Source organism: Rhinichthys klamathensis, unplaced genomic scaffold (assembly GCF_029890125.1).
Source record: "Rhinichthys klamathensis goyatoka isolate OS25496 unplaced genomic scaffold, OSU_Roscu_1.1 h1tg000709l_1, whole genome shotgun sequence".
NCBI lineage: Eukaryota > Metazoa > Chordata > Actinopteri > Cypriniformes > Leuciscidae > Rhinichthys > Rhinichthys klamathensis.
Window position 1 is genome coordinate 388,905 of NW_026607128.1, and position 26,573 is coordinate 415,477.

Here is a 26,573-nt window from a genome sequence, read left to right on the forward strand (position 1 = left end):
TACAAATAGGAAAAAGAGGCTACAATTTGCAAGAGCTCACCAAAATTGAACAGTTGAAGACTGGAAAAATGTTGCCTGGTCTGATGAGTCTCGATTTCTGTTGAGACATTCAGATGTTAGAGTCAGAATTTGGCGTAAACAGAATGAGAACATGGAACCATCATGCCTTGTTACCACTGTGCAGGCTGGTGGTGGTGGTGTAATGGTGTGGGGGATGTTTTCCTGGCACACTTTAGGCCCCTTAGTGCCAATTGGGCATCGTTTAAATGCCACGGCCTACCTGAGCATTGTTTCTGACCATGTCCATCCCTTTATGGCCACCATGTACCCATCCTCTGATGGCTACTTCCACCATGTCACAAAGCTCTAATCATTTCAAATTGGTTTCTTGAACATGACAATGAGTTCACTGTACTAAAATGGCCTCCACAGTCACCAGATCTCAACCCAATAGAGCATCTTTGGGATGTGGTGGAACGGGAGATTCGCATCATGGATGTGCAGCCGACAAATCTGCGGCAACTGTGTGATGCCATCATGTCAATATGGACCAAACTCCCTGAGGAATGCTTCCAGCACCTTGTTGAATCTATGCCACGAAGAATTGAGGCAGTTCTGAAGGCAAAAGGGGGTCCAACCCGTTACTAGCATGGGGTACCTAATAAAGTGGCCGGTGAGTGTATATACTTCAGAGAGAAAGAGAAAAATGGTACTGGGGTTAATAATTATAAAAAATAAACGTGATTCAAAACTTCTTTAACATTTGAATAAAGTTTGCAGGTTAAACAGTTCAAGCTGAATTAACTGTAGGAAATTGTGGAGAATTGTTTCATAAATCCTTGCAAACACTGTAATTATGTCATGAGTCATAAATAAAGTTGGATCAATTTGTCGTTGATGTTTTCGCTCACCTTGCCTGGCACTTTTGAAGCTGAAGGACTGAAATCCTCCGGTCAGCGCAGACGAGTCGATGACATCAACACCATACTCGCTCTGATTCCGCCTGTACAGCATTACAGCGATGACCAGCACGACGACGGTAACTACGCCCGCAGCCAGACCAGAGTACAGCGCAACATCGTTATTGCTCTCCATATCAGCTAGAAGAAGAGAAAATTATTATAAAGAGAAATACAAAATGACAAAACAATGACTGTGATTCTTTAAAAAGGATTATAGGTATTTGTTTATTTGCTCAGATTTCAAATAGCTCAGGGATCTCATTTTGATGTACACAGATGTGACAAAGCCACAAAACGCAGCAAATAAAACGACATAACCATAAAACACTTTCATCACAGAAGTCTCCCTTTCTCTCTCAGTCTTTGTAAAGCTCCCACATTCCCAGAGACCTCCAGCACTAATGAAAGTTCTCTAGCGATTGGCGATTACAATCAGCCCTCAACCACACACCTGACTCTCAACACGAACACACGCACAGAATCTGGCAAAGCAAAAACCGCAAACCTTCCACAGGGATTTCGTGACAACGCGGCTCATTATATTATCTCATCTGTAGTGATTAGGCCCTATCTGCTGACTCCTTTGTGCTAACAATTCAACCAGGACTCTATGAACAACAGACAGAACAAAGAAAAGCTAGCATGTCGTTCCTGAGCATTCAAAAGCCTCCAGACGGGGTAGGGAACATCAGACAAAGCCTGCGGCTATGAAAACACTAGCCAGAAACATGTGGAGCTGCACTAACAGCAAACAGAGCAGGTTAATTGGGAGCTCTGGAAAACTTTGGCAGGCTAATGAATCTCTTTTGCAGTTGTGTTTGTGTATTTGCTCACTTTTGCTGCCTTTACTTTTCCCCTGTAACCCCCACGTTCTTTTTCTCAGGTAATATGGAGTTTTCTTTCCTTCACTGAAACAGGATACTAACCAAATCAGCATATTAGAATGATTTCTGAAGGATCATGTGACGCTAAAGACTGGAGTAATGGCTGCTGAAAATTCAGCTTTGCCATCCCAGGAATAAATTACATCTCACAATATACAGCAGGTACTGTCAATTGCAATAATATAAGTCTTTCAAAAACATTTTAAAAATATTTTACCAACACCAAACTTTTAAATGGTATAGGTTAAGTAACAGGTTAAGCTGACTGAGTTTTGTTTTGCCGTGTTATAATCGTGATGATGCAGGGGACACTGACATTCCTCAAGCGGAAACCTGTCAAAGACGTTTAATGTTCCTGTTGCGTCATTGTCGAGTTAATGTGGCACCGTTTCAGTCATTGAGTCAGCACTCTGAAAGCTGTCTTTAAAATGTCATAGACTAAACTGGTTTTCCAGGTTGTTTCAAATGGCGTAATGCATGATTCATTGGAAACCTAATTGACGGGGCATCAACCCAATGTTGAACAACGTCAGTGTGGAAATGAGCTTATGTAAAGGTTGCAATAAGGTTGTTTGTCGAGGTTGACTCAGAATGATGATAACAGTAAAAGGGGTTAATTATACAGGCACGATGAACAGAACGACAATATTAAGATGGATGATTGTGATGCAATGTGGCTTTATTACATCATGCTTCATATGCCTGTGAGCATATTCAAAAGTAATGGAATGCATGTAAATGAATCTAAGAGACTAAAGTTAAAAAAAAAATCAAAGCGAAAAAGAAAAGAAACACAGATGAAAGGTGAAGTGGCAGCGACTCACCTTGCGGAACCTTCACATCATGGAGCAGCTTCCTGTCTGCAGAAACAGACACGTATAACATGCTTTGAGACGCACAAATGCTGCAATTTTAGATGCTCATGCACACACAGGCATGTCTGTAAGTTGCACGAATCCGTCGGAGATGTAAAAAAGGCCCATTTGGTGTGACGTTGCGTGAACTGATCAAAGTTGCGCCATTGCAGAATGTGAGAAGAAACCTCTGAAATCCTCCTAGCTCTAACAAAAGACGAATTTCGAGAATTATGTAGGAGGTAAATAACAGACGACAATGAATCAAACTGTCTAAAAACAGATTTACATACGTGCATGATGGTCAATGACAGGCATGTAATCTGGAATCAGTGTCAAATCTTTTACACAAAATTGCCACGTTCACACAGAAAGAAGGTTACGGATGCATTAGTGTGCGTGGTTGTGTGTGTCCGTATTAGGTGTAGGAAATTGGTCTCTGATAGGGATGTCTATCACCGTTGGGCTTTAGACTCATCTGCAGAGGATGGCGAGGTGTACACCCTCCTCCCTCGGGGGATGGAGGCAGGAAAGATTGATTAAAGAACTGTCAGGATGATGAGCGAGGAGGATTAAAACAGAAGATTTCTGCCTCTCCCAAGGAATTACAAAACGGCCTGTCAAGTGCTGCTCGTCTGAGGGTTTGACTGACTGGTTTCATTCAGGCGCTGACAGCCTTCCACAGAGCACTTGTCTCCACTGATCTAAACAAAAGTGAGATGATTTTTTTTTTTTACTGCTCTATGTCTGTGTTGCACTGAGGAAGTTGGATGAGCTGTATAACAGAAAATCAGGAGCATATTGAGCCTCTTTAAACATTTTACAACCACACACAGCGTCATGTAATGTACAAAGCATCACAACATCCACATGTCTTTTCGTTAATACTTCATGTCAAAAAAAAAAAAAAAGTATTTTTTTCCTGTTTACCTGATTCAAAAATGTCAGTCTAATTTGATCTGGTGGTGATGCTGATGGTGGTGAAAGATGACAACAGGTCAATTAAAGGAAGTGTATCTATCTATCTATCTATCTATCTATCTATCTATCTATCTATCTATCTATCTATCTATCTATCTATCTATCTATCTATCTATCTATCTATCTATCTATCTATCTATCTATCTATCTATCTATCTATCTATCTATCTATCTATCTATCTATCTATCTATCTATCTATCTATCTATCTATCTATCTATCTATCTATCTATCTATCATTATAGTTAACTAAAACTAAAATAAAGCTGAAATAAAATGAAAAATGAATTATACAAAATTAGAATTAATAATATGAACATTAGAAATGTTGCCTTGACAAGCTGAAATAAGTTGAATCACTGAAAATAATAACTGGGAATAAAAACTAAAACTAACTAAAACTGAAATTAAAAAAATAAACCTAAATAGCAATATAAAAATATTTAAAAAAAATGACAAAAGAACATAACGAAATGACTAAAAATGCAAACTACATATATATATATATATATATATAGTTTGTTTTACTTATTGAATTTCATTATTGAATATTGAAAATTAACAATTTAAATCAAATTCAAACTGCAATTATGCATCCTTTTTTGCTACTTCAATTAAATTGGATTTAAGAAGCATTTTCAATTCCGTTGAATTGCGCACAACGTGGTGATGATAGTAGTGATGAAAATGATGGAGATGATAGTAATGATGATGATGATGATGATAGCAACAATGATGGTACCGATTCCCCACCTTGAATGCAGAGGTCTCCGGTGCAGTTGTCCGTGTCCAGGGCAGCTCCATCACACAGCCTGCCACCATGTTTTGGCTCCGGGTCTGTACACTCTCTAGTGCGTTGCCTCTCACATTCAGAACTACACACAGACCACATAGTCCACTCGGCCCAGCCACCGTCCACTGTCACACACACACACAAAGATACACATTTTCATAAGAGCACAAAAAAGTTTTAATATGCAGAGTTTGGAAAAATGGAATTCATTCTTCCTCTCAGAACAAACTTATGTATCTGATACAAACTTTCTCTCAGAATGGTCACTCATTGTGTTTTCCTTTTTTTGCAGGTGGTGTTCCTATACTTCCAGGATTCAAGGTTTGTCTCTGACAAAAGCAAAAGACAATTTACTTTTGTCTTGTTCCATCAGGCTTTCCCCTTTACCCTAACGACTCCATGGCCTGCTGGTGTTTTCTCTTCGGCTAATCTAAATGCAAATGCTGTGTTTGTGTGTCTGTTGAGTGGGGTACTGGGATTGAGCTGGGCTGGAGAGCGAGATTAAGTTTTTCTGTGGCAGAGCGACTGGTGCCTTCCTCAGATAACTTTTCCCTTTCCCCCCAACATGACTAGTGTTTCCCATGTGATTGGTGCTTCCAATGAAACCATAAATTTAGTCAGCGCAAGAGCTCGAGGACCCGACGACTGATAGCTCTCTTCTTCTGCGCCTCTCTTTCACTCCATCAGGTTTCTCTTTTCTTCCCCTCTGCCTTTCTCCTTTCATATGTCTTTCTTGATTCCCTAAACTTCGACTTATGGAATTTCGGAATCCAGATTTTCACTTAGCGCCATATCTCTGTCACATACACACGCTCTCTTTCAATTGTCTGTCTTTATGAATTTCTTTCATCCCCATTTATCTGTCTCGCTCCATCTCTCTTGTTCGCTACGAGAAGCACGGTATTTCGCTTCAGACAGCAAACAGGCACCACATTAACAGAACGTAGACACATTTCAAATGTAAAACTCGAGAGGCTTCTGTCACTGAGGTCAATTCGAACGCAGCACATACTGTCAAGTTCCTACTTTATATGCAGCCTCCCAGACAGATGGATTAGCTATCAATTTGTTCAGAAAGCATGTTTAATTAACAAGCCATAGCAGTGAGACATATTCACGTCGCCTGACTGACCAGCATTGAACTTGATTGAACTGAATCTTCTGGCAAAATGCACTTCTGGGTTTTCAAGAACAAAGAGCTGGAGAGAAAAGAGTGCATTTAATGCAGGCAGATTTACAGAAGAGCTACTGTATTACTGTATAATAGTGCTGTCAACGTTAATGCATACGATTCATTTTTTCCAGTTTAATGCGTTAAAAATATTTAACGCAATTAACGCAGCATCCATTTTTTCTGTCATCCTTTGGCTAGCCTCATTACTATACTTTATGATCAGGCTCTTATTCACAAAAATGCTTTAAAACCTTTAAGCGTGATAAGACAAAAAAGAACGCGTTGTCAATGCCCTGTGCCTGTCTATATGTGACACGCACGACGCACAGAAAGAATCGAGTTCTCTTTCGCACTTGAACAAGCAGTAACAAACACAATTATGCCAATTTAATTTTTTTTTGGCAAAGTTTTGCAGAGTATCCTCATAAGAACAGTCTTAAATTGTGAAGCTTGTGAGATCCGCGTCATGTGCGGCAGCGGCAGATCTTAATGTGACAGCAGTCTGTCATTAATGTTAATCAAAGAACAAAGGTAACAGAAAATGTCTCACTGCTCCTGACTAAAATAACTTTTGTAGCTTTAATAAGGATTAATCTATATTTAATTTATAATTTATGCAGTGCAGACTGTTTAGTAACTTATGGGTTTATGTGAGGACTGTTTTAAGTTCACTTAAATTAAAAGTTATTTTTTTTAAGCCTAATAAATGAAAAAAAAAAAAAAAAAAACAGATAGATTTCAATTACACTGTAAAGTTGAATGGCTATAATTAACGTTTAAATGGGTGGTATAATGCCCCTTTTTACAAGATGTAAAATAAGTCACCGATGTCCCCAGAGTGTGTATGTGAAGTTTTAGCTCAAAATACCCAACAGATCATTTTTTACAGCATGTTCAAATTGTTCCTTTTGAGGGTCAGTAAAAACGCGTCGTTTCGTGTGTGTCCCTTTAAATGCAAATGAGCTGCTGCTCCCAGCACAGAGGGTAGAGCTTCAAGAGCTCATGTGTGTGTTAGCAGCTGGTTTATGTAAATTTTAGGGTTAGTGATGTCACTAACCCTGGGAGAATCTCGTGTAGTCCCAACCAGCCATTTGCTGAAGTTGTTAAAAAACGATTTCTTTAAAAGCAAATATCTCTATTTTTTCAGCGAGTTCAGTAACAATTCAGCAAGTGAGTGAATCGGCAGACAGATTCAAATCAGTAACAAAAGTACCGCTCATAAGGCTAATAAGATTTGTTCAATCTTATGTATAAATTGAGGACAACTCAATGTAAAGATTTGTTTTTGAGATACCTTGGTCTTCCTCTCTCATCATATTCTCATTGGCTACCTGTTCTGTGTCTCTAACCTGGGCAGGGAGAGTTGCAGGTGCTCTTTTGAACAGACATTCCCTCACAGAAAGCCCCTCCATTAAGCGGAGCGGGGTTAGTGCAGGTCCGTGTTCGCTTCTGGACTCCTCTTCCACAGCGGACGTTACACTCGGACCAGTCCGTCCAGGATGACCACCCTCCATTCACTGACAAAGAGAGAAATAAGATTAATTAGCATTATCCGTATTGTTTACTGCATTATTTGAAAGGAGTTTCAAACCCACAAATATCATCTGTTTGCGTACAATCTATGTATACATGCATGCTACATGGCTAAAACGACACACTGCTCTACGTAACTCAATCTAATCAACTCAGAAGTGACTTGATCATTTAATTGGTACATAGAAGAGATTGAAAATGGATTATACAGATAGATGCCATTCCATAATGGCCATAAACTTGTCTTGGACACGCACTGACAGCCACGCTGAGGACTTAATGAGGAATACAAATGACTAAGATAGATTCTCATAAATTAATGAAGCGGACATATGAAGGGCAGATATATTTGAAAATAACCAATGGTGCTGGTTTCATTTGAACATAAAAAGGGTTTTATTTTGAACTACTGCTAAAACACACTACATTCTGTTTATTGATTTCACAAATTTCGCACGTTTGAGGGTACAACACCTTCCAAAAATGAGAGGTACGCCGAATAATAGGCGTCATCTCATTTACACTGCACTACGAACATGATCAAAACCAACAAACAATGCATTCCCTTAAATAAAAGTACACAAGTGAATTCTCTTGAGTCTGCTAAGCCTCAGGGACTGCTGGGAGTCATGCTACATTGCAGATGCTACGCTAGCTGCTAATCGTTAATTGCGGATCAGTCAACTAGCGATCAATCAGTACTGCCTGTTTCTGACAGCTCGTGTCAAAGCTTTTCAGTGTTTCATCAAGCCTCTAAAAACTGCCAGCTTCAGCCCTCATCTGTGACTGACTCCCAGAAGGCACGCAGAGGGAGATAGAGAGAGCGCAATATTACCTTACCATCAAAATATTGAGGATAAAGCACTAGGAGACCATGTCAATTAGGCTAATGGAGCCTCAACCATGGCAATGCTGGCCACACAGGGAGCGTAAGAATCATTAACTCATTATATGTGTTGACAAAAATAGATAATCGAACCCATACCGGGCGTCTAAGTGATGGCCTCACGCAGACACAGGTCTGGAGAAATGATGAAACGGTGTATTTCTACATTACGTCTCGCTTGATGAATTATTGAAGATTTAAAAAATGAGGGTGCTGTGCCATGGGTCGTGGCGGGATGGTGATTTATAGGTGATCGTTTTTTTAAAACTGTTAGACTGAAGGTCGGTGTAGGTGACTATAGATGCACAGCGCAATTCTGCAGCATGTCAAACTTTCACACATTGTGATCTACACAAACTTGTAAAAGTGAAAAAAACTGATTGAGGAACCACCACTCCTCGAGTGGACAAAGGACCTTGCTGCAAATTAACATTTGAACTATCTCACACACACACTTCTTCCCCTCGTCCCCCACTCTTGCAGAGATAACCCAAACTCACACAAGAATCTACATGGTTTTAATGTGAACAATTATCATACAGTTTTATACATGTTTGGTATCATTTGAAATGTCTCAGTGCGACTGGTACAAATGTCTCATTTCCAAATAAGTAAAACAAAAGGTAATAAGGTTTTTAAGAGTTTAGAGATAACATACACACAAAGGAGGGTGGATGGGTAAACCCTCCTGCTCTCAGAAGGTGTTAACTCAATGCTAACTCCCACTGTTAGCAAATGGTCAATGGTCAACTTCTACCCCCAGTAAGTCTGGGACAGTGTTCAAGGTAAATTTCCACTGTGAACTCATGTTTACATATGAAATGAGGTCTGTCTATATAATGAAATGCAACTAGAGATCAGGGCCTTTTCTGTATTTCAGATGAGCCCGTGAGGCTGAGAGGCCAATCTCTCAGCTTCACGTATTTCCTAATGTCGGGTTCGTCTTCTCTTTATTCCAGAGCATTTTATGTTTTGTATTGATTATCTTTAACTGATTATGAAATTGGAATGATAAATTTACCTGACATAATAAATTGTTACATTTGATGATTCTAACTGACTTTGATATTATTTCATTAGAGTTAAAAGGAATTAGTCAAACGTTCGCTTATATTTAATGATGCACAGATATCATTAAAAAGCTTTTCATTTTATGGAGTCAGATGAAATAACGAGAGAATACATATAAAAAATGTATTGCATTTAATCAAAATACTTTGCCACGAGAAAAGACCTTCACGTGCTGATCGAATGCCGCCATTGGATCGATCGAGCCGGGCTTTACAAACTCTTGTAAGATCCAGATCTTTAAATGAAATTTTTCGGGAACTTGCACTCAAGCTAACCCAATACACTCGGACATTCTCTGCTTCCATGTCAATTGAAATGCATCGCAGTTAGTCAGTTTTCATTCATTTTTTCTTGTCATTTTAAGTTTAAAATGGTCAAACGGTGTGCATGCAACTCCGACACGATACATGCAACTCCGACACTAGGTATCCCGAGAGGCAGGGCGACGGTGTGTATTTTTTATCCTTTCCCAAGCCACATCTCAACCGAGATAAGTGTCTGCTCTGGATTAAGTTATGCGGTAGACCACAACACCAACTAAACGTGGATAAATTAAACAAGGATGTCTACATCTGTTCTAAGGTAAGTCAACAACGTATTTGAACGTTATCTTCAACATCTCTAACGTAACGTTAGGCTAATGTTAGCCTAACTTTAGAAAACGTTAACGTTAGCTTCTAGCTGCGTTGTACATCATGTCACTTAGCTTCATTAACGTATCTGTAAATAACCGAGATAACAAATGTTAACAATGTTGTGCTGAATGATTCATGTAAATACAGTAGCACCAAACTAATGATGAGGTACTCTTGGTAAAGATGGTAAAAAGGCTTGTCCTGGAAACGTATGCAACTTAGACCTGTACATATTTAATTTGATCATGAACCATTAATTACATATTGAAGCACAACATTTGCATAGTTAAGGCCCTTTTGCTGACTTCGAGATGATATATAATCTTTCTGTCTCCAAAAATCAAAATTTCTGTCTTCCCAACTACAGAATATAGTAGGCAAAAACAACATGTGAGTAGTATTAGTGAGTAGTAGGCTATGTCTGAATTTACAGTATTCATTAAACAGTAGGCAACAAGTGCAGGGACGACCAACTACGTCCGGCAAAATTCTGACTTGTGCATCTGATGGACACTAGGGGTGTAACGGTACACAAAAATCACGGTTCGGTACGTACCTCGGTTTTAAAGTCACGGTTCGGTACGTTTTCGATACAGCAAAAAGTAAAAAATGCCAGAGAAATTTCCTATTTGTTAAAAGAAAAAATATTTTTTAAATAAGTTGAGTTTTCCTACATCTTGAAACTTTCAGGTTTATAAATGGGTGTCATCTTTGAAGGATGAACAAATAATGTTTTGGTCATCACATTAAAAATAACATTTAAATATATGAAGAGTTCAGATGCAAAAGCCATTTGAAATTTTCTTTATTTTTATCAAGCTTGTATATTTAAGTTCAGTAATTTCACTTAAATGGCAATGAAGATTACCTATTAATTGTCATTTGAGTGAAATTACTGAACTTAAATATACTTCATAAAAATGATCATTCTAGAAGAAAATTTCAAATGGCACTTAGAGGCTTTTGCATCTGAACTCTTCATATATTTATTTATATAATATTTGAGTTTTGAAGTGCTGGAAAAAGATGTGTGAAGTACTTGAAAGCATTTCACTATTCCAGCCAAACTGGTTACAGTTATGGTGAATGTTGCTGGTCTGTGGACGTAAAGTATTACTAACTTAGTTCATTCACGGCACAATATTTCTCCTGGTGTCCACGTCAGCGCTGTTTGATCTAATAGAGATCTACGGTTAATAACGGAGAAATGTGAATGCTTCTCACTAGATCTCGCAGCGATGTTATTACTTCAGTGGCGAATTCAAATGTTTTCTTTACTGGATCTCTTAGCGCTGTGTAGTGACAGTGTCGCTTGATCGAGATCGGCTCGCGCTGCACAGATGTTGCTGGTCCGAACTCGGAACTGATAAACGATCCGTGAAGCACATGAGTAGCGCAGTTTCGTTCCGCTTTCTTTACGCTTGCCATTTGATGTTGCGCAACGTTGTGGTGGTCGCGCGAGCGCGAATTTTGTCGGTAGGAAAAATGGTCCAAGGAATCGTTCGGTTTGTATGCGTACCGAACCGGAAGCCTCGAACCGAAACGGTTCAATACGAATACATGTACCGTTACACCCCTAATGGACACTTTACTATCCCATGCGGTCACAGGAGAGGAGTTGTGTTTGGCAGAGAACTGACACAACTGGTGCTGGTAGGTCACATGACAATGAAAACATGGTGAATACATACTTCACACAATTATACTATATAGATTGACCATACTATTTTAGAGGTCGAAGTGATTACTTTATATATATATATATATAAAAAAGTACCTACACAGAGACTATGCAATTTCAGTCACTTGTTTTGTTCCTAAATGAATCAGTGTTTCGAAAAGAACCGGTTGTGAATGATTCAGTGACTAGTTCAAAAAGACAGTCACTTGTTTTGTTCCTGAATGAATCAGTGTTTCGAAAAGAACCGGTTGTGAATGATTCAGTGACTAGTTCAAAAAGACAGTCACTTGTTTTGTTCCTGAATGAATCAGGGTTTCTAAAAGAATCGGCTGAATGTTGACTTGTTCTTGCATTCCTCAATGAGGATGTCTCATTTCAGAAAAGTAACAATTATAAAATTGACTTATTGACTTAAATTATTATAATTTCTTTCTTACTTTGGAATGTTAAGTGTTGTGAAACCAAACAGCTGACAAATGCAATTTCCAAAGCCTTCAAAATGAGACTCGCTCACTTGTTTTTATCCCTTAATAAGAGTGTTTCTGAAAGAATAGGCCTAGCTTGTGAATGATTCAATGACTCGTCCATAAAGACGATCACTTGTTTTGTTCCTGAATGAATCAGTGTTTCTGAACAAATCTGTTGTGATTGATTCAGTGTCTATGTAACCTGCAGAAATAAGTCACAGAAAAAAAGAAGAAAAAAAACTTTTTAGAGTAAAATGTATGAACTAATATTCTAAAGAAAATATGCTTCCATACCAAACACGATGACCGTTGCTGTGGCACTACGTCTCCTAGCAACAATGTTGCTGGCCAGGCAGGTGTAGTTTCCAGAGTCGGACAGCCTTGCTTCATTGATGATCAAATTGTGGTCAGCTCGAGTGTCGATATTGATGTCCTCAAGAGAACTCACCAGCTCTTCATTCTTCAGCCACTCCACCTGCATAAAGAGGCAGATTTAACAGGTTAAACCAGCCTTTGTGAGTATCATAATACTCCTGCAAAGGATGATATTAAATGAATACACATTCACAAGCGATGCTTCTTCCCTGTTGCTTTAAGCTTTGAATTACATGCTGGTAATGTTAACACTTTAATTTAATTAATGGCAAGTATTTACATCCAAGTTCACTCGACTACATACTCATGACGTCATATACTGTGCATCATCACACTATCAGTGAATCAGCACGAAATAAACCCATCACACAGAATTAATAAATACAAGATAACATGAAACGCATAAAATAACACTACATGTACTCTGTACTTCAATCATCTCAGCATCACCAGTGTGCATGCTAATCGAGGCACATTTATGCTAACCATGTGCTCAGAACCGATCATTAACACTAAATACAGTTTACAGACAAAACACTCACATATACATCGTAAAACAATAAATATAGTGAACAGTCTTTCTTATAACTCGATTAGAACAAGGATGGTGCGCATTTTGTACATTTCATACCTGTAAAGGATGATATTAAATGACAAAAGCGATCGATGCTTCTTCACTGTTGCTTTACCATGAATGAAGCGTATCGCGAGAACATCCTCTACAAAGGTACACAATGCACATATAACCAATCACACACATCCATCTCCAGCTACAATAATAAATCGTATTCATTTAAAACAATAACTCTTTTTATAGAACCTAAAATATCTGTAACAAGCATTTTGATGAAAACAACAATGATAATAACCATATAGATATAATCCCTTAAAGCAGAAAAACATGAAAATCACAAAAATACATAAGAAACTGTGATAATTATAATGACAATTACTCAGCATACCACAAGTAAATCCAGACAGTTTACTGTCAATCCAACTAGAAGCAATGCAATGAAATGAAAACGCCTCCCCCTGTCCTGGAACCAATCTACAATTTTCATGAGGAGGCTGTAGAGGTTGAGTGACCTTTTTTTTTTGCCAACCTTTTCTTGATATTCACAAAACAGCATGAGGCCGTTCCTGACAGCCTATTTGAAGCAAACATCGCCCCCACATCAGCTCAGACAATTAAAGTGAAGAAACATTGTCAAATAAGACACAAGCTGTATCAATGCAACAGCAAGCATTTCACAGTGACCTCTGAGTGACCCATCAAAGTCTGACAGCGCAATAAAAAGCATGCTCTGCGATAGATCATGCATTCTCTCAGGTGCTCTGCATAGTCACGTTCAGATTGGATCAAAGGTCACAGCTCATCCAAAGATTTCAGTTTGAGGTGACTGCAAGGTCAAGCCCAGCCTATAGTGTTATTTATTCAGTTCTGATGTTTGACGGTCTGATTCATTAGGATTTACAAACATAGCAATGGCGTGACGACGCGCCCTCCTCGCATGGATGGTCGCGTAAATTGCAAACGTTTGGCAACAGCCACCTCTTCTAAGTCGGTCCAGAGGGGCGGCAGTCGTCAGGGCGTGGGGACGCGGGTTGATTTATGTCACTGTGCGTTTGCAGATTAAAAACACAGCACGCCCCTTGGGAATCTCTGTTTATGTGTAAAGTTCTCGCCCTCTGCGCTGGAACACCACGGCAGAAACACGCACGTGGGGCGAGTAAAATTGCTGGACTCTCTCTCTAAGGCCCAGAAGAATAATGAAGGGAGGAAAATCAATATATCAGCCATCAGATTGTCATGTGTGAGAGATTTCTCTCTCTCTTTCTCATCTTCGTGATGGCCAGAGAGAACTCTTTCATCATATGCTTTTAATTTCACTCTTTTCTCCGTTCCAGTCCAGAGCTCCCAGAATGGCGGTGACTGCATCTGTCCTCTTTCTCTCTCTCTCTCTCTCTCTCTCTCTCTCTCTCTCTCTCTCTCTCTCTCTCTCTCTCTCTCTCTCTCTCTCTCTCTCTCTCTCTCTCTCTCTCTCTCTCTCTCTCTCTCTCTCTCTCTCTCTCTCTCTCTCTCTCTCTCTCTCTCTCTCTCTCTCTCTCTCTCTCTCTCTCTCTCTCCTTCCCTCCCTTCTGTGTTTACGGTTGGACCTCAATAGCTAATCCAGTCATGTTGCTTCTTTGACTCCATAAAGCTTATTCGCTCCAATAAAAAAATAAAAAAACGCCACAGACCTTTCAGCAAATAAAGTGCATCAGGGAAGGAATAGACTCCTAAAAAATGATATATATATACATAGATTAAAAAAAATTCAAGATTCCTTAATAAATGAATAGCATATATCTGAACTACAATTGTTTTGTAACATTGTATATAAACAATAAACAAATATATTCACACAGCGCATGGATGAGAGAGAACTATCCTCAAACACATGAAATAACAATCTCTAAAGCAAAAACTTACTAAAATAGCTAATACTTCATAACATTTATTCAATACATAAAATGTATTAAAAATCTATGAAGAAAAATTGTGAAATGTATAAAAGACAAAAACAAATAAACAATGTAACAAATAAACACTGCTGTTCATTAAGGGTTTTTTAATACTCATTTAATAAGTAAACTGACCAATAAGAGATGTCTTTGTTTTCAACATAATGTGCCTGCAAAAGGGAGAAAAAAAATTGCTTGTGGTTGAAATGCAACAGGTGAAAAGAGTGACTTTCTAATTAAGATAAAATATTTGAAGGACCTTAAAACAAGCGAAAACCTGAAAGACATCAAGGCCATATATAAATCGAGGTGAGAAGGTGGAACAGGGCTTTTCATTCATTTGTAAATCTGTTTTGTTGTCTGTAAAAGGAACAGTGCGATTTGTTCCTTTTGTTTACCAGAGTTAGTGAATGGAAAGATTATACTGTGGGGTTATTTATCAAGACTATTATAAGATATTAGAGGGAGATCATCCGTGTACAGGAGCAAAATTATCAGCAAAATAAAATATGCTAATAAAACCTACTACAATCATTTATTGGTTTATTGAGTATCAATATTAATTGACATAATCTGTCTAGCCATGAAATTCCCTCACAGACTATCATGATGTGCATTTAACCCTGTGTTACCAGTTCAAAAGCACCACAAAGAGCCTGCATTTTACCTCCAAAACACACTCTCATGATGAGGATCCGTATTACTTGTTATCTAAACTCTTTCATTTTCTTTCTAATTATTTCTCTATCTGAGACCCAATCTAAAGCTTTTCCTCTATCAATGCCTCCATCTCCTTTATAAGAGTCTGTTGGGGGGGAAATTCTCTCTCATTCTGTATGAGTGTGTGTGTTTTGTATTCAAATCGCAGGCTGTTTCTGGGTCTGCTTTGGGCCTCTCGGGGGGAAGCATTGGGTTGGTGGGAGATGGAGAGATGAGAGAACAGATGAACATTGAGGGACAGATTCAAATGGGTGTGATAAGCCTCCGGCCAGGGAACAGGGAAATGAATTTGCTTAATTAGCACATTTGTTCCAATTAAAGCCCTGTGAACACGGACGGCCACAGCGCCACGTCCACCGACTAAGACCCTCAAAGGACGACACAGATAACCTCTGATGTCACGCTAACTGAACCTCTTTCTAATCATCCTTTGAAAAGACCACCATTACATTGGTTATACACTTGCGGGAGTTTCCAAGGACACGGAAGCTTTGAGAGTCTATAGGCAATTGGGATTGTCTGGGAATCTGAAAAATATAATCTAAGACCTTATTCTAAAGATGGAGGTTAATAGTATGAGAAATGAATAGAAACTGAAATAAATAAATAAATCAGCTTGAGCTGAACAGTGTTCAACTGAAATGCTATGATAGCGGTTTAATTAGCTCAGTCAAATGTATCCTAAATATAGGTGATTCTTCATAATCTATGGGCATTTTTGACCTCGTGCACTTTCAGAAAATAAACTCTCTTAAAGTACATTTTTCCTCCCTCTCTCATTAGTTTAATTTGTCTAACAATGTCTAACAGGAAAAAAAAAAAAATTCCCCCTGAAAGTCATGAATATTCTCACAGTGTCAATTCCAGCACATCTCTAATAATGTATTGTGCTTAACCCTCTGGGGACCAGAGTGTTTTTGAGGCCCTTGAGATGTTTTGACATGCACTGACATTTGTGCTTTTTTCAGTTATTTATAAACATGTTAATGGCAAAGGTGTAAATTCACTCTATATAGCACAAACTTGGCTACCATGATATCTGAGCAACATGTATGTACATGTTTGTATTTTTAATAGAATAATGTTTATGCGTGGTTATTGAAAAAAATAAAAATGAAAGTTGCTGAAATAAGACCACAAAACACATATTGATTATTTCTTCACAAGACTTTTGAAAATTGTATCACATAGCCTAGAATATTTGCTCCAAAACTATGTGAGAATCATCCTGACTACTCATTCAGATAAGTCAATAAAGTCTTTTACATTTTTAATGACGTGTTTTGTTTGAGAAAGCTTTATGCAGGAGGCGTGATCTCTCATTAATATGTGTGGCATTCCACACCTGAGAAAGACAAAGACCCTCCCCATAATGGCCCTATTAGGTGCTATCAGGCCCTATCATTACAGGAGCCTTGCACAAAGAATGAGGAGATTTAAAAAAGAATGGCTTTTAGATTGTTTGGATTTATATAAGGAAAATACAGGGTGCATACGTCTGGGCACTTCTATCACACACCCTTCACCATATAGACATGGTTTTATTTCAGTTCAAAGTTCAAAGTTAGAGTTGGAAACATCTTGAAAAGAAAATTGTCTTTCTCCATAAATGTCTTAGTTTGATCATACATATTTCAAAGTTGAGGATTCATTATTTTGATATAGCTTGAACAAACACTATAACATCTTAGTTGATTAGTTTATTGACAAAACATACTATATATTTAACATATGAGCAGAAACTCCAAAAAAAAGCTTATTTGATGTCTATTTTAGAGTAAAAACTTTATCCAAAACGAGTCAACGAAATGTTGTCTGTTATTTAGTCTGTAACAGTGCGTATCTGTGCGTTCATTCATTCATTCATTCACACACACACACATGATTCACATTTTAAACAGTATGCTATTTTTCCGTTTACAGACACTAACATTATTCCATATCGCGATTAGAACAAAGCACTTGCAAAAAACACTTACTTCTCAGCTGAATCTGTTCATCCTCGAAGTGAAAATAAACCCAGTGGTAAATGTCCCAGGATTGTTCCTCATATAGCCGCGCAAGACGACAGTAGATTAATCTGACTAAAAAATAATGTGTGTTTTCAGAGTTTATGGGCGTTAACGCGTCTCAATGTGTTGCTTCACATATTTGCGTTTGAATAGCGCGTGCTCTCCGTGGGCGTGTCACATTACCAGAGATAATCAGCTGAGAGAACGATAATGAGACGGGCTGACACGTCTCTCTTTTTATATAGATGACATAAACGGAGAATAATCATTTTAGTTTTGAATCGGATCATTTAAAAGTACAAACTCAAATGATTTAAAAGATATATTGCTTATGGCTGGGTGAATAGTATTAGCTGAGTTGTGTTGAAGATTAGAGACGTGCTCCAGAAAAAAAGTTCACGGTGACTGAGAGGCAGAACGCACACCCTGTTTATTTTCTTTATTTTACAAAAGCACAATATTTTATTTCGATTGTATGTGGGCACATAAAAAAGTAGACATTTACCAGATTATTTTTTCATATTTCTTAACTCTATATGAACAGAAATGATGGTAGTACTTTAAGTCTATTTTTCTGCTATGTGAAAAAAAACGAGCAAAACGCGCCGGCGCGTTTCTGGTCCCCAGAGGGTTAATAGCATTCTGTGGTGGAAAAATTCATTCAGTGAGGGAAATTTTCATAATTTGGTTTCTGAGTTTTACTTAATAATTTTTCTGAGTAACAGTTTACTCTGTATTGCGGCATGAATAAATTAAGCAATTGCTTTGTTTTATTATTTTTTTGGCTTTATTTGACAATTTTATTTGCCGTCTTGTGTCAGTATTAGCACAATAAATACAACAAATAAACTGTTTTGTAATCCTCAGAGTTTTATTCATTTAAAAATGAATTTAATGGTTACCATTGTTGAGCTTTGCATGGTGAATATCGATGTATGTGTGTGACTCAAGCAAGGTTGACCCAAAAGGACCCTAATGTTTGATATTTCAAAATAGTATGGTGTTTACGATGTGTTGGCAATACAATTTTAATAGACCATAATTTAACATGAAATGTAGATTAGTTAGTGATTTAGTGAGAAGTTAGGTCATCTTTCAAAAGCAACATATTTATTACTTCTCTTCCTTTGAAACCACAAATAGCCTAACTGTGATTTCTGCATCACTGCATCACGAGGAAGAGAATTAGTGATATAAATGAAGTTCCAAGAGCCCAACCAAATGGAACACTAATCACCATAATGGAGACTGTTTTACCATTAGGACATCAACATCAATTTATAAAGGCAACTTATGTGATGTTCTCTTAAAATTTCTAGTGTTGTTGACAATTCAACATTCAAGATGACTTAGAAAATGAGTAAATGCAACTAAGGAGAATGATAACTGCACAAGTGGAGGAAATGATTGAAAAGTCTTGAATTGCCCCAACTCAAAAACTTTTTCTTGACAAAATGGTACTCAAACCAATCAAGTAGCCTACTCTTAACTTGGGTTTCCTGAGTAACAAAGGCATTGTATATGAATTATGCAAATTTCTAGATTTTTACAATTCAGTTTAACAAATTGTTGAACATTAAGTAAATTGAACTTAAAATGGCTAATCAGAAACCTATGACTTTATTTCTTCTGTAAAACACAAAAGAAAATATTAGAAAAATGTCTATTTTGCAATGAAAGTAAAAGATGTTTAGAGTTGTTTTGGACCCTATTTCTACCATTTTATGGTCAAAAATTTTATGCTTATGATAGATTTTTTTTAGATTGAACTTTTTTAATAACATGGTACATGTAATAGTTCAAACAGTCTGTAAAAAAAACTTACAATTAATTGCACTCTCTGAAGCATGGAGAACTCACAACACAACTTCTAAAGAGTAGCTAATACATCAGAAAACTCAAATACATGTTTAAAGCAATTCATTTTGGAAAATGTTTTTATTTTTGTTGGCAAAAATTATCATTAAAAAAAATATTGGCTAAACTTTTTAAAAGTCATTTTAGTCCAAGTAAAATGGACCAAAATTAATGAACATGATGATATTGATTACATTCTTGTCAAGACGGAAAAGTGTAAAAATAAACACTGGTGACAACTGCAGTTAATCATATTGTTATGCTGACAAGTTCTAGAGGCCAACAACATGAACACACTTTCCGGGTGGCTACGTCCAAAAACAGACTCATTCTCAACACTGAATACGGCACGTCTCTTACAGGTCAATCCAATTAGCCCTGAAACGGGTACAACACCTCATAACATCGTCATTCTGGGCAAAAATCACCCTCTAGATTTACATTCATTTAGACGGAAAGTGAAAGTGACAAGAAGGCAATTACAAAAGGAGGTCTCGTCCGGGTTTGTTCAATCCTACTCAATTAAGTTCCAGTTTCATTAATGTCCCTTTGCATCACTTTGCTTCAATCAAGTCTGCAGCCCCTTATGGACGCTATGGTGACTTTCACCGAATCACATTAAAGAAATGAACTTTCCAAATCCAACTGCGCTATTTCGGATGCGAGCGTAGAACGGGCCGGACGCGTCCTTCTTCCTCATCTTGCTCTTGACAGCGCGGGCCGTGCTGCGTTTATTGCTGAATAATTAAATTTTAAGCACTTTAAATGACTTTGCTTCATCAGACTGAATGATTAATTGCGTCGCTGGGTGAGGATTGTGAAGTTAATATGAGCTTAATGATCGGTCTGGTCTCTCAAAGTTATTGAGAGCCTTTTTTTCTCCCATCTTAGCTGTGAGTAATCTGTATGAACTTTACTTTGACAGTTAATATCGCACTTTCATTTCCTTGTTGGTGTAATTGTTTTAATTATGTTACGTTCATTATTCAACAGGGATGATCTTATAGCTCCAGGGAAATGATAATTCCTAAACAGGTTTCCATTCAAGCGGTAAAACAAACAAAGGACAAGGATGACATATGCCAGAATAAACAATGACAAAATTGTTATGAGCCTGTGACCTTTCGCAAATGTCTTCAGAAAAAAGAAGAAAAAAAATCTAATACAAGCGATTTAATCAAGTTTTCACATTTCACTCAACCAGAATCAAGAGCAAAATAATTAACCCGTAAGAAGCGCAGAGGTGGCGTGTCAGCCACGACCTGCCAACGCTCTCCGAGCCCTTGATCAATTTCCAGTCTCAGCCAGACTTGTGTCCCGTCCAAAGATGGTATCAGCCAGCCGACAGGGGAGCCATCTTGGCTCATATGTCTACCGGTGGTAGAGTTCTTCGGCTCGACCTTTAGACTTTGAGCAGCGATGATTACAGAGGGAGCGTTCAGCTGCCAACCTGTAATCTCCAGCGACAAACCCTTCTGGCATAGAGACCTCTGGACCCGGATTTTGGCTCCGTCTCAAACATCGCCTAAGCCTGACTATCCTTTTCAGCAGCAGCGCCATGTTGGCTCTAGTACCTATTGATTAGCTGTAGCGATGGTGCACGGCTGCTTCCCTCCAGATCACAGACATCAGCCATTTTGGATAGGTTTCCAACATGACAGATGGCACGAATTGATATGTTTTTTTTTTTTTTTTTTTTAAAGCTGATGTTGAAATGCGCTCATGGTGGCCTAGTTTAAGTATTGCTTCTGCTGAAACTACTACAAAGAACACAGAGGGACATAAAACAAAACAAACAAAAAACAAGGAATCTGTCAGCAGCCTCAGAGAGGCAGACGCAGCGGTATCACTTAACATCTCACAAGAACGTGGGGGATGATAATAATATGACACTGGGTTTATGAGAAGCAATTGCCAGTTTGATTTCCACTAAGCACATGGATATTCTCCTTAGCTTGTCACAAAACTCTGTAGGAGGTTCGATATTATATACTTGGAGTCACTGAGATTAACATGAGAGCGGTCTCTCAGAACATTTCTTTGATGCTCACAGAATTCTGTATCACTTTCTTCTGCAAACTCCAATGCAGATTCCAAAGTTATGACAAGAACAGAGATTTTTGTTTACAATGTCTGACAGACAGACAGACAGACAGACAGACAGACAGATAGATAGATAGATAGATAGATAGATAGATAGATAGATAGATAGATAGATAGATAGATAGATAGATAGATAGATAGATAGATAGATAGATAGATAGATAGATAGATAGATAGATAGATAGATAGAGCCGTTCAGAGGGTAGAATTCGGCCTGCATTATTCAAAGTCTGTGGCATTCATGCATATAAAAGAAAAGGCCTTGCGAGTGACCCAGCAAGTGAAAGACGAGGGCCCTACAGTAACACAAATTGTCCATTTGAGGTAAATCTTTTATCTCTAGCTGAAACTGAACAGCATGGGGGCAGTTTTTGCTCTGAAAAGCACACACAGAAGGAAAAAAACACAGAAAGTAAGGAGAAAGTTCTTAAAACAGACCCAAAACATCTTCTAAGTTAATGCAATGAGAAGGCCCCCCCCCCCCCCCCCAATCATCAACCCATTCTCCCCATGTGCATAGTAGAGCCTGTGCAGAGCATGCAAATGCACTTTTGAATATGTCGTTCCATAACCCTGACTACGATAATGATAATGCACACATCGTACTCTCTCATAAATACAACCCCACCAATCCCTAATACGTGGGAAAGCATACTCATCAAATGCCTATAAGGCATGAAAACACAAACAGAGCACTGAATATCAACATTGACTGATTGATTTGTATTTTTAAAATTGGTTCCATAGAATAAACTATCACACATCCAGACAGTTAGGGGGCCCTGTGACCCACTCACCTCAGCTGCAGGCACTCCCTCGGGTGGGCGGCAGTGTAGAACAATCATGCCATTGATCGGCACCTCCATCCCCTGTGGCTCCTGTTCGAAATTCTTCCTCAGGTCTATATATGGAAACGAAAAAGAAAGTTGCTTTCAGTTAAAACAGCTCAAATATGGATTTTAGTCTGGGACTAGGCTTAAACCTGGTCTGTGAAGCCAGGGGTAAAATTACTAAAACTAAAACTGAAATAGAAAGAAATTAAAGCTTTATAGAACTATTAAAGTGATGTCAGATGGGCAAATATATTTGCATATGACTGCCTCAGGAGCAAGACATGACGAATAGTTATTCATCATCGAACTATGGGTCCTGCCCACTGGCATTCAGTCGCTTAACGGAGGTTGAAGGTATAAAGGTTGAAATAACAAATCTTGTTTTTTTTTCTCTCTCCCTCTCTCTCTCTATATATATATTATATATATACACACACACACACACACACACACACAATATATATATAGAACAAAATGATTACCATATATATATATATATATATATATGTTTTTTTTTTTTGTTAAAAAAAATCCATGCTATGACCCCTTTTAAAAATGACAAACTTAATATAAAAGCTAATAAAAATATGAATAAATACTATAATAGTATATAAATAATACTAAAAATAACACTGGTGCTATCTGATTATTTTTACCAATAGCAGATGATATTTGTGCAATTTCATTTTGTGCTGTACAAAAAAGCTATTTCATTTAAATATCATAAAAATGTAAGAATTCAAAGAAGGAAGTGATTTAAAAAAACCGACTATGATTAGACTGACATGCAATGCGGACAGTGGCTTTGCGACTCTTGGAGGTGCCCAGATGACTCCAGGCCACACACAGACACCAGTAGTCCTCTGGTCCATGGAAGTCCTCCACCTGCTGTCTGGACACATTTATCGTCACTTCACGGATCTTCAGCCCTGCACAGAAAGGAAAAACGAAGGATTGAGAAAAAAAAATCGACTTGATTCAAATTTTGTGTGTAAGCTGTGTAAATCAGTACTAATCAGTGTTACTACTACTTAACTGCATTTTGCAGCAACAGCAACTCAACTGTTTCCAAAACAATGCAGCATTTCCAGCAATGAGCTACTCTTCCCAAAGAGCAGCAGTGTAACCTGTTAAAATTATTGATCTTGTTTGCACAGAGAACTGAATAATCAAAAACTTTTCCTTAACGCTTCTCTCTCGCACGATTCACTGATTCAAGGCTCTGTGCAGAAGTCCATGTAAGGCATTTTGCATATTTTTTAGTAACAAACAGCCCATTCTCATCCCTAGGCGTCATGAAACTGACGCCTTGGGAATCATTTTGACCATGCTTCAATATTCGACGCTTTAGGCACCCTTTAGCGTCAGTTACATGACAAGATCCTAGGGCGTCATCTTGCTGACGCTTTACCTTTAACGTCAGTTAGATGACGCTATCTAATCCTAACCCTACCCCAGACCTAAACCTACCCGCGTCATCTAACTGACGCTTAGGTAAAGCGTCAGTAAGATGACGCCCTAGGATCGCGTCATGTAACTGACGCTAAAGGGTGCCTAAAGCGTCGAATATTGAAGCATGGTCAAAATTGTCATTTTAGTGACGCCTTGGGGTGAGAATGCGTTGTAACAAAATATACAGTTAAACACTAGATGGAATTTTAGGTATTTTCTTTGTGTGTGTGTGTGTGTGTGTGTGTTGGAACCCCATTGAGTTCTATAGTATTTTTTTTTTCATACTATGGAAGTCAATGGGATCCATCAACTGTTTGGTAACCCATATTCTTCCAAATGTATTATTTTGTGTTCAACAGAAGAAAGAAATCCATACAGGTTTAGAACTACTTGAGGGCGAGTACATTTTGGTTGAACTACCCCCAATGTTTTTTGGTCCCATATACACACTACTCTGATTGAAAGAAATGAATGATATCATCAGATGGTATTATATTTAAAAAGACATGACCTCTTAAATGTAATTGTAATAGAATTTTAAAGCTTACCACATGAAAAGTTTCAAAGTAGCTTTAAATGGAGTTTAACAAATAGCAGACACTAAAATTAAAAGCCAGTTAAGCCATATTCCCTGAGAGGGTTGGTGCTCCAAATAAACAGCTTTGCTTGTACCGCAACACTCTAACGCTCATTTCCTTCAAATTCCAATATTGCATAAGACCAAAAGGGCTTCTTTTGTGTAGAATTCTGTAGGATATTTATCACAAAACCTTAATGAACTTACCAAGCCCTTGTGATTCTGCAAGAACCACGACCAGGTAGGAATCGATTAAAGACCTTATAGATGGTATGAGTCAGAAAGCAGGATTACAGGGAAATATTAAAGAAGAATGCACATTTTCCAATAGAGAATTTGACTGAGTTCTTAAAAGCATTCCCCAGGCTCCTCTCCAACCTGGCTGCTCTCATCCCAAAATGCTCTATAATGTATTCTTCCTGTCATAAGCCTAATTTTAGTACTGTTGTCGAGCCGACCAAACATTAAATTATGCAGGCGTCGTTTGAGGTGGTGGATTACACTCCTCTCTCAGCCAAAACCCAGAAAGCTTTGCAAAAATGCAACCAAAATATATGAGCCAGTGCAATGTTTCCCCTAACGGTGAGCGTTGAGTCAAGACACACAGCGCAAAAGAGAGACCCGAAATGGAAGAGCGAGATAATGGTTACAAAAGTGAAAACATTTTTAAATTAAACCGTACTGTGAATTAGAGAGACAATTATATTAAGGGTGAGCGGAGGGAGAATTACGAGTATGAAACTCTGACGCAGACGGTGGCGTTAATGCAAGCCTCTGTGTGGGTCTCTGTGGGTGTATTTGCTCTGCTGAGAGAAAATGAGACTCGTCTTTAACGATATTAAGGTAAGCAATGGAAAATCAATTCGGAATTGCTCAGTCCGAGAACCACGCTTGGCTGTGAGATATGAGGGAGAGAGAGAGACGGAGAGGATTTGAAATGAAAAGGGTATTGCTAAATAAAGGGAGACTGAGTCAGGTCAGGACTCTAAGCATCTATAATCCTTTAAATCTGAATCATTATCTTTCAAACAGGACTGTGGGGAACAGAACACAACTGGCAGAACAGAAACTGAGCTTCCTGTGCCAAAAGGAGGAAAAAAGACAGTAGTAGCAGCGGCAGACTCCCTGAATAAAGCACACCAGCTCCAGATACCTGTCCAAAACATCCAATACAATCCCCCTGCTGACTATTGCGATAGAGAGCAGTACATACAAAGGATAATGTGACGTTGCCGAATACATAGCCTGCAATACCTAGTCAAGTCTCCTGTGGATAATACGAAATGAAACACTTGTACAGCTGCATTCTGGGTTATACAGGCTGTAAATACTGAGAGAAAGTAGACCTCTAAATAACTTGTTGAGATCAGGAAGGTCTATAACACCAGGAGAAAGATGTCTGTCAGCTTTCCCATTTGTCTCAATGGCAGTTGCTCAGCAATGCTTAGCCATCTTTGCTAATGGTCTCTCAGTTCTGCTCCCAGGTTGTTTTGAGTCAATCATTTGAACTGTATTCTAAATGATTCTGTTATGTGCATATTTTTAATTCAGAAAGGATGCATTACAATTATCAAAAGTAACAACATTTCTAATGTTACAAATGATTTCAAATAAATTGCATTAAATATTCATTAAAGAGTCCCAAAAATGTATTAAGGTTTTCACAAAACTATTAAGCAGCACAAAGGTTTTCAACAATGATAATAATAATAATTAATAATAATAATAATAATAACGTTTAGCCTCGTGGGCAGCGCGCCGACATATAGCGTTGCTGCACTTCAGGCGACCCGAGTTTGAAACCCGGCTCGTGGACCTTAACCGAATCAGTCTCCCACCTCACTTACTATCCTATCACAATAAAGCCCTATCCTATCTGATACTATCCTATCACCAAAAAAAAATAAAAAATAGTCTCAGTTTCTTCATCTAATTACAGACAAGACTCGATGACGATGAGATCAGATCTCCGGGTGGAGCACCGGCTGTTGTAAGACTCCTTGTGGATACAAAAATCTCACTGGATTATTACAATCAATGGCAAAATGAATGTTTGGAAATGTAAACTGATATTTCCTTTTGACACACTATAGCAAAAGATATAAATAACTGCCTTAAAACCAATTTTTTTTCCGGGTGAAAATACTAACGTGCCTTTTGCACAGTACTGTATATGCACACAGATATACAGTATATATATATATATATATATATATATA

General features: G+C 38.1%; 1 protein-coding gene across 1 annotated transcript in view; it reads right to left on the reverse strand.

The window, feature by feature from the left end:
• unc5da (unc-5 netrin receptor Da) overlaps positions 1-26,573 on the reverse strand; it is a 73,030-nt gene that overhangs the window by 35,327 nt on the left and 11,130 nt on the right. The window contains exons 2-8 of the mRNA XM_056242211.1: positions 23,111-23,254; positions 22,290-22,393; positions 12,215-12,395; positions 6,997-7,164; positions 4,434-4,598; positions 2,671-2,706; positions 912-1,100 (exon numbers count right to left, since the gene is read on the reverse strand). Coding sequence (XP_056098186.1) covers positions 912-1,100; positions 2,671-2,706; positions 4,434-4,598; positions 6,997-7,164; positions 12,215-12,395; positions 22,290-22,393; positions 23,111-23,254 — 987 coding nt within the window. The remainder of the gene's footprint in view (positions 1-911; positions 1,101-2,670; positions 2,707-4,433; positions 4,599-6,996; positions 7,165-12,214; positions 12,396-22,289; positions 22,394-23,110; positions 23,255-26,573) is intronic.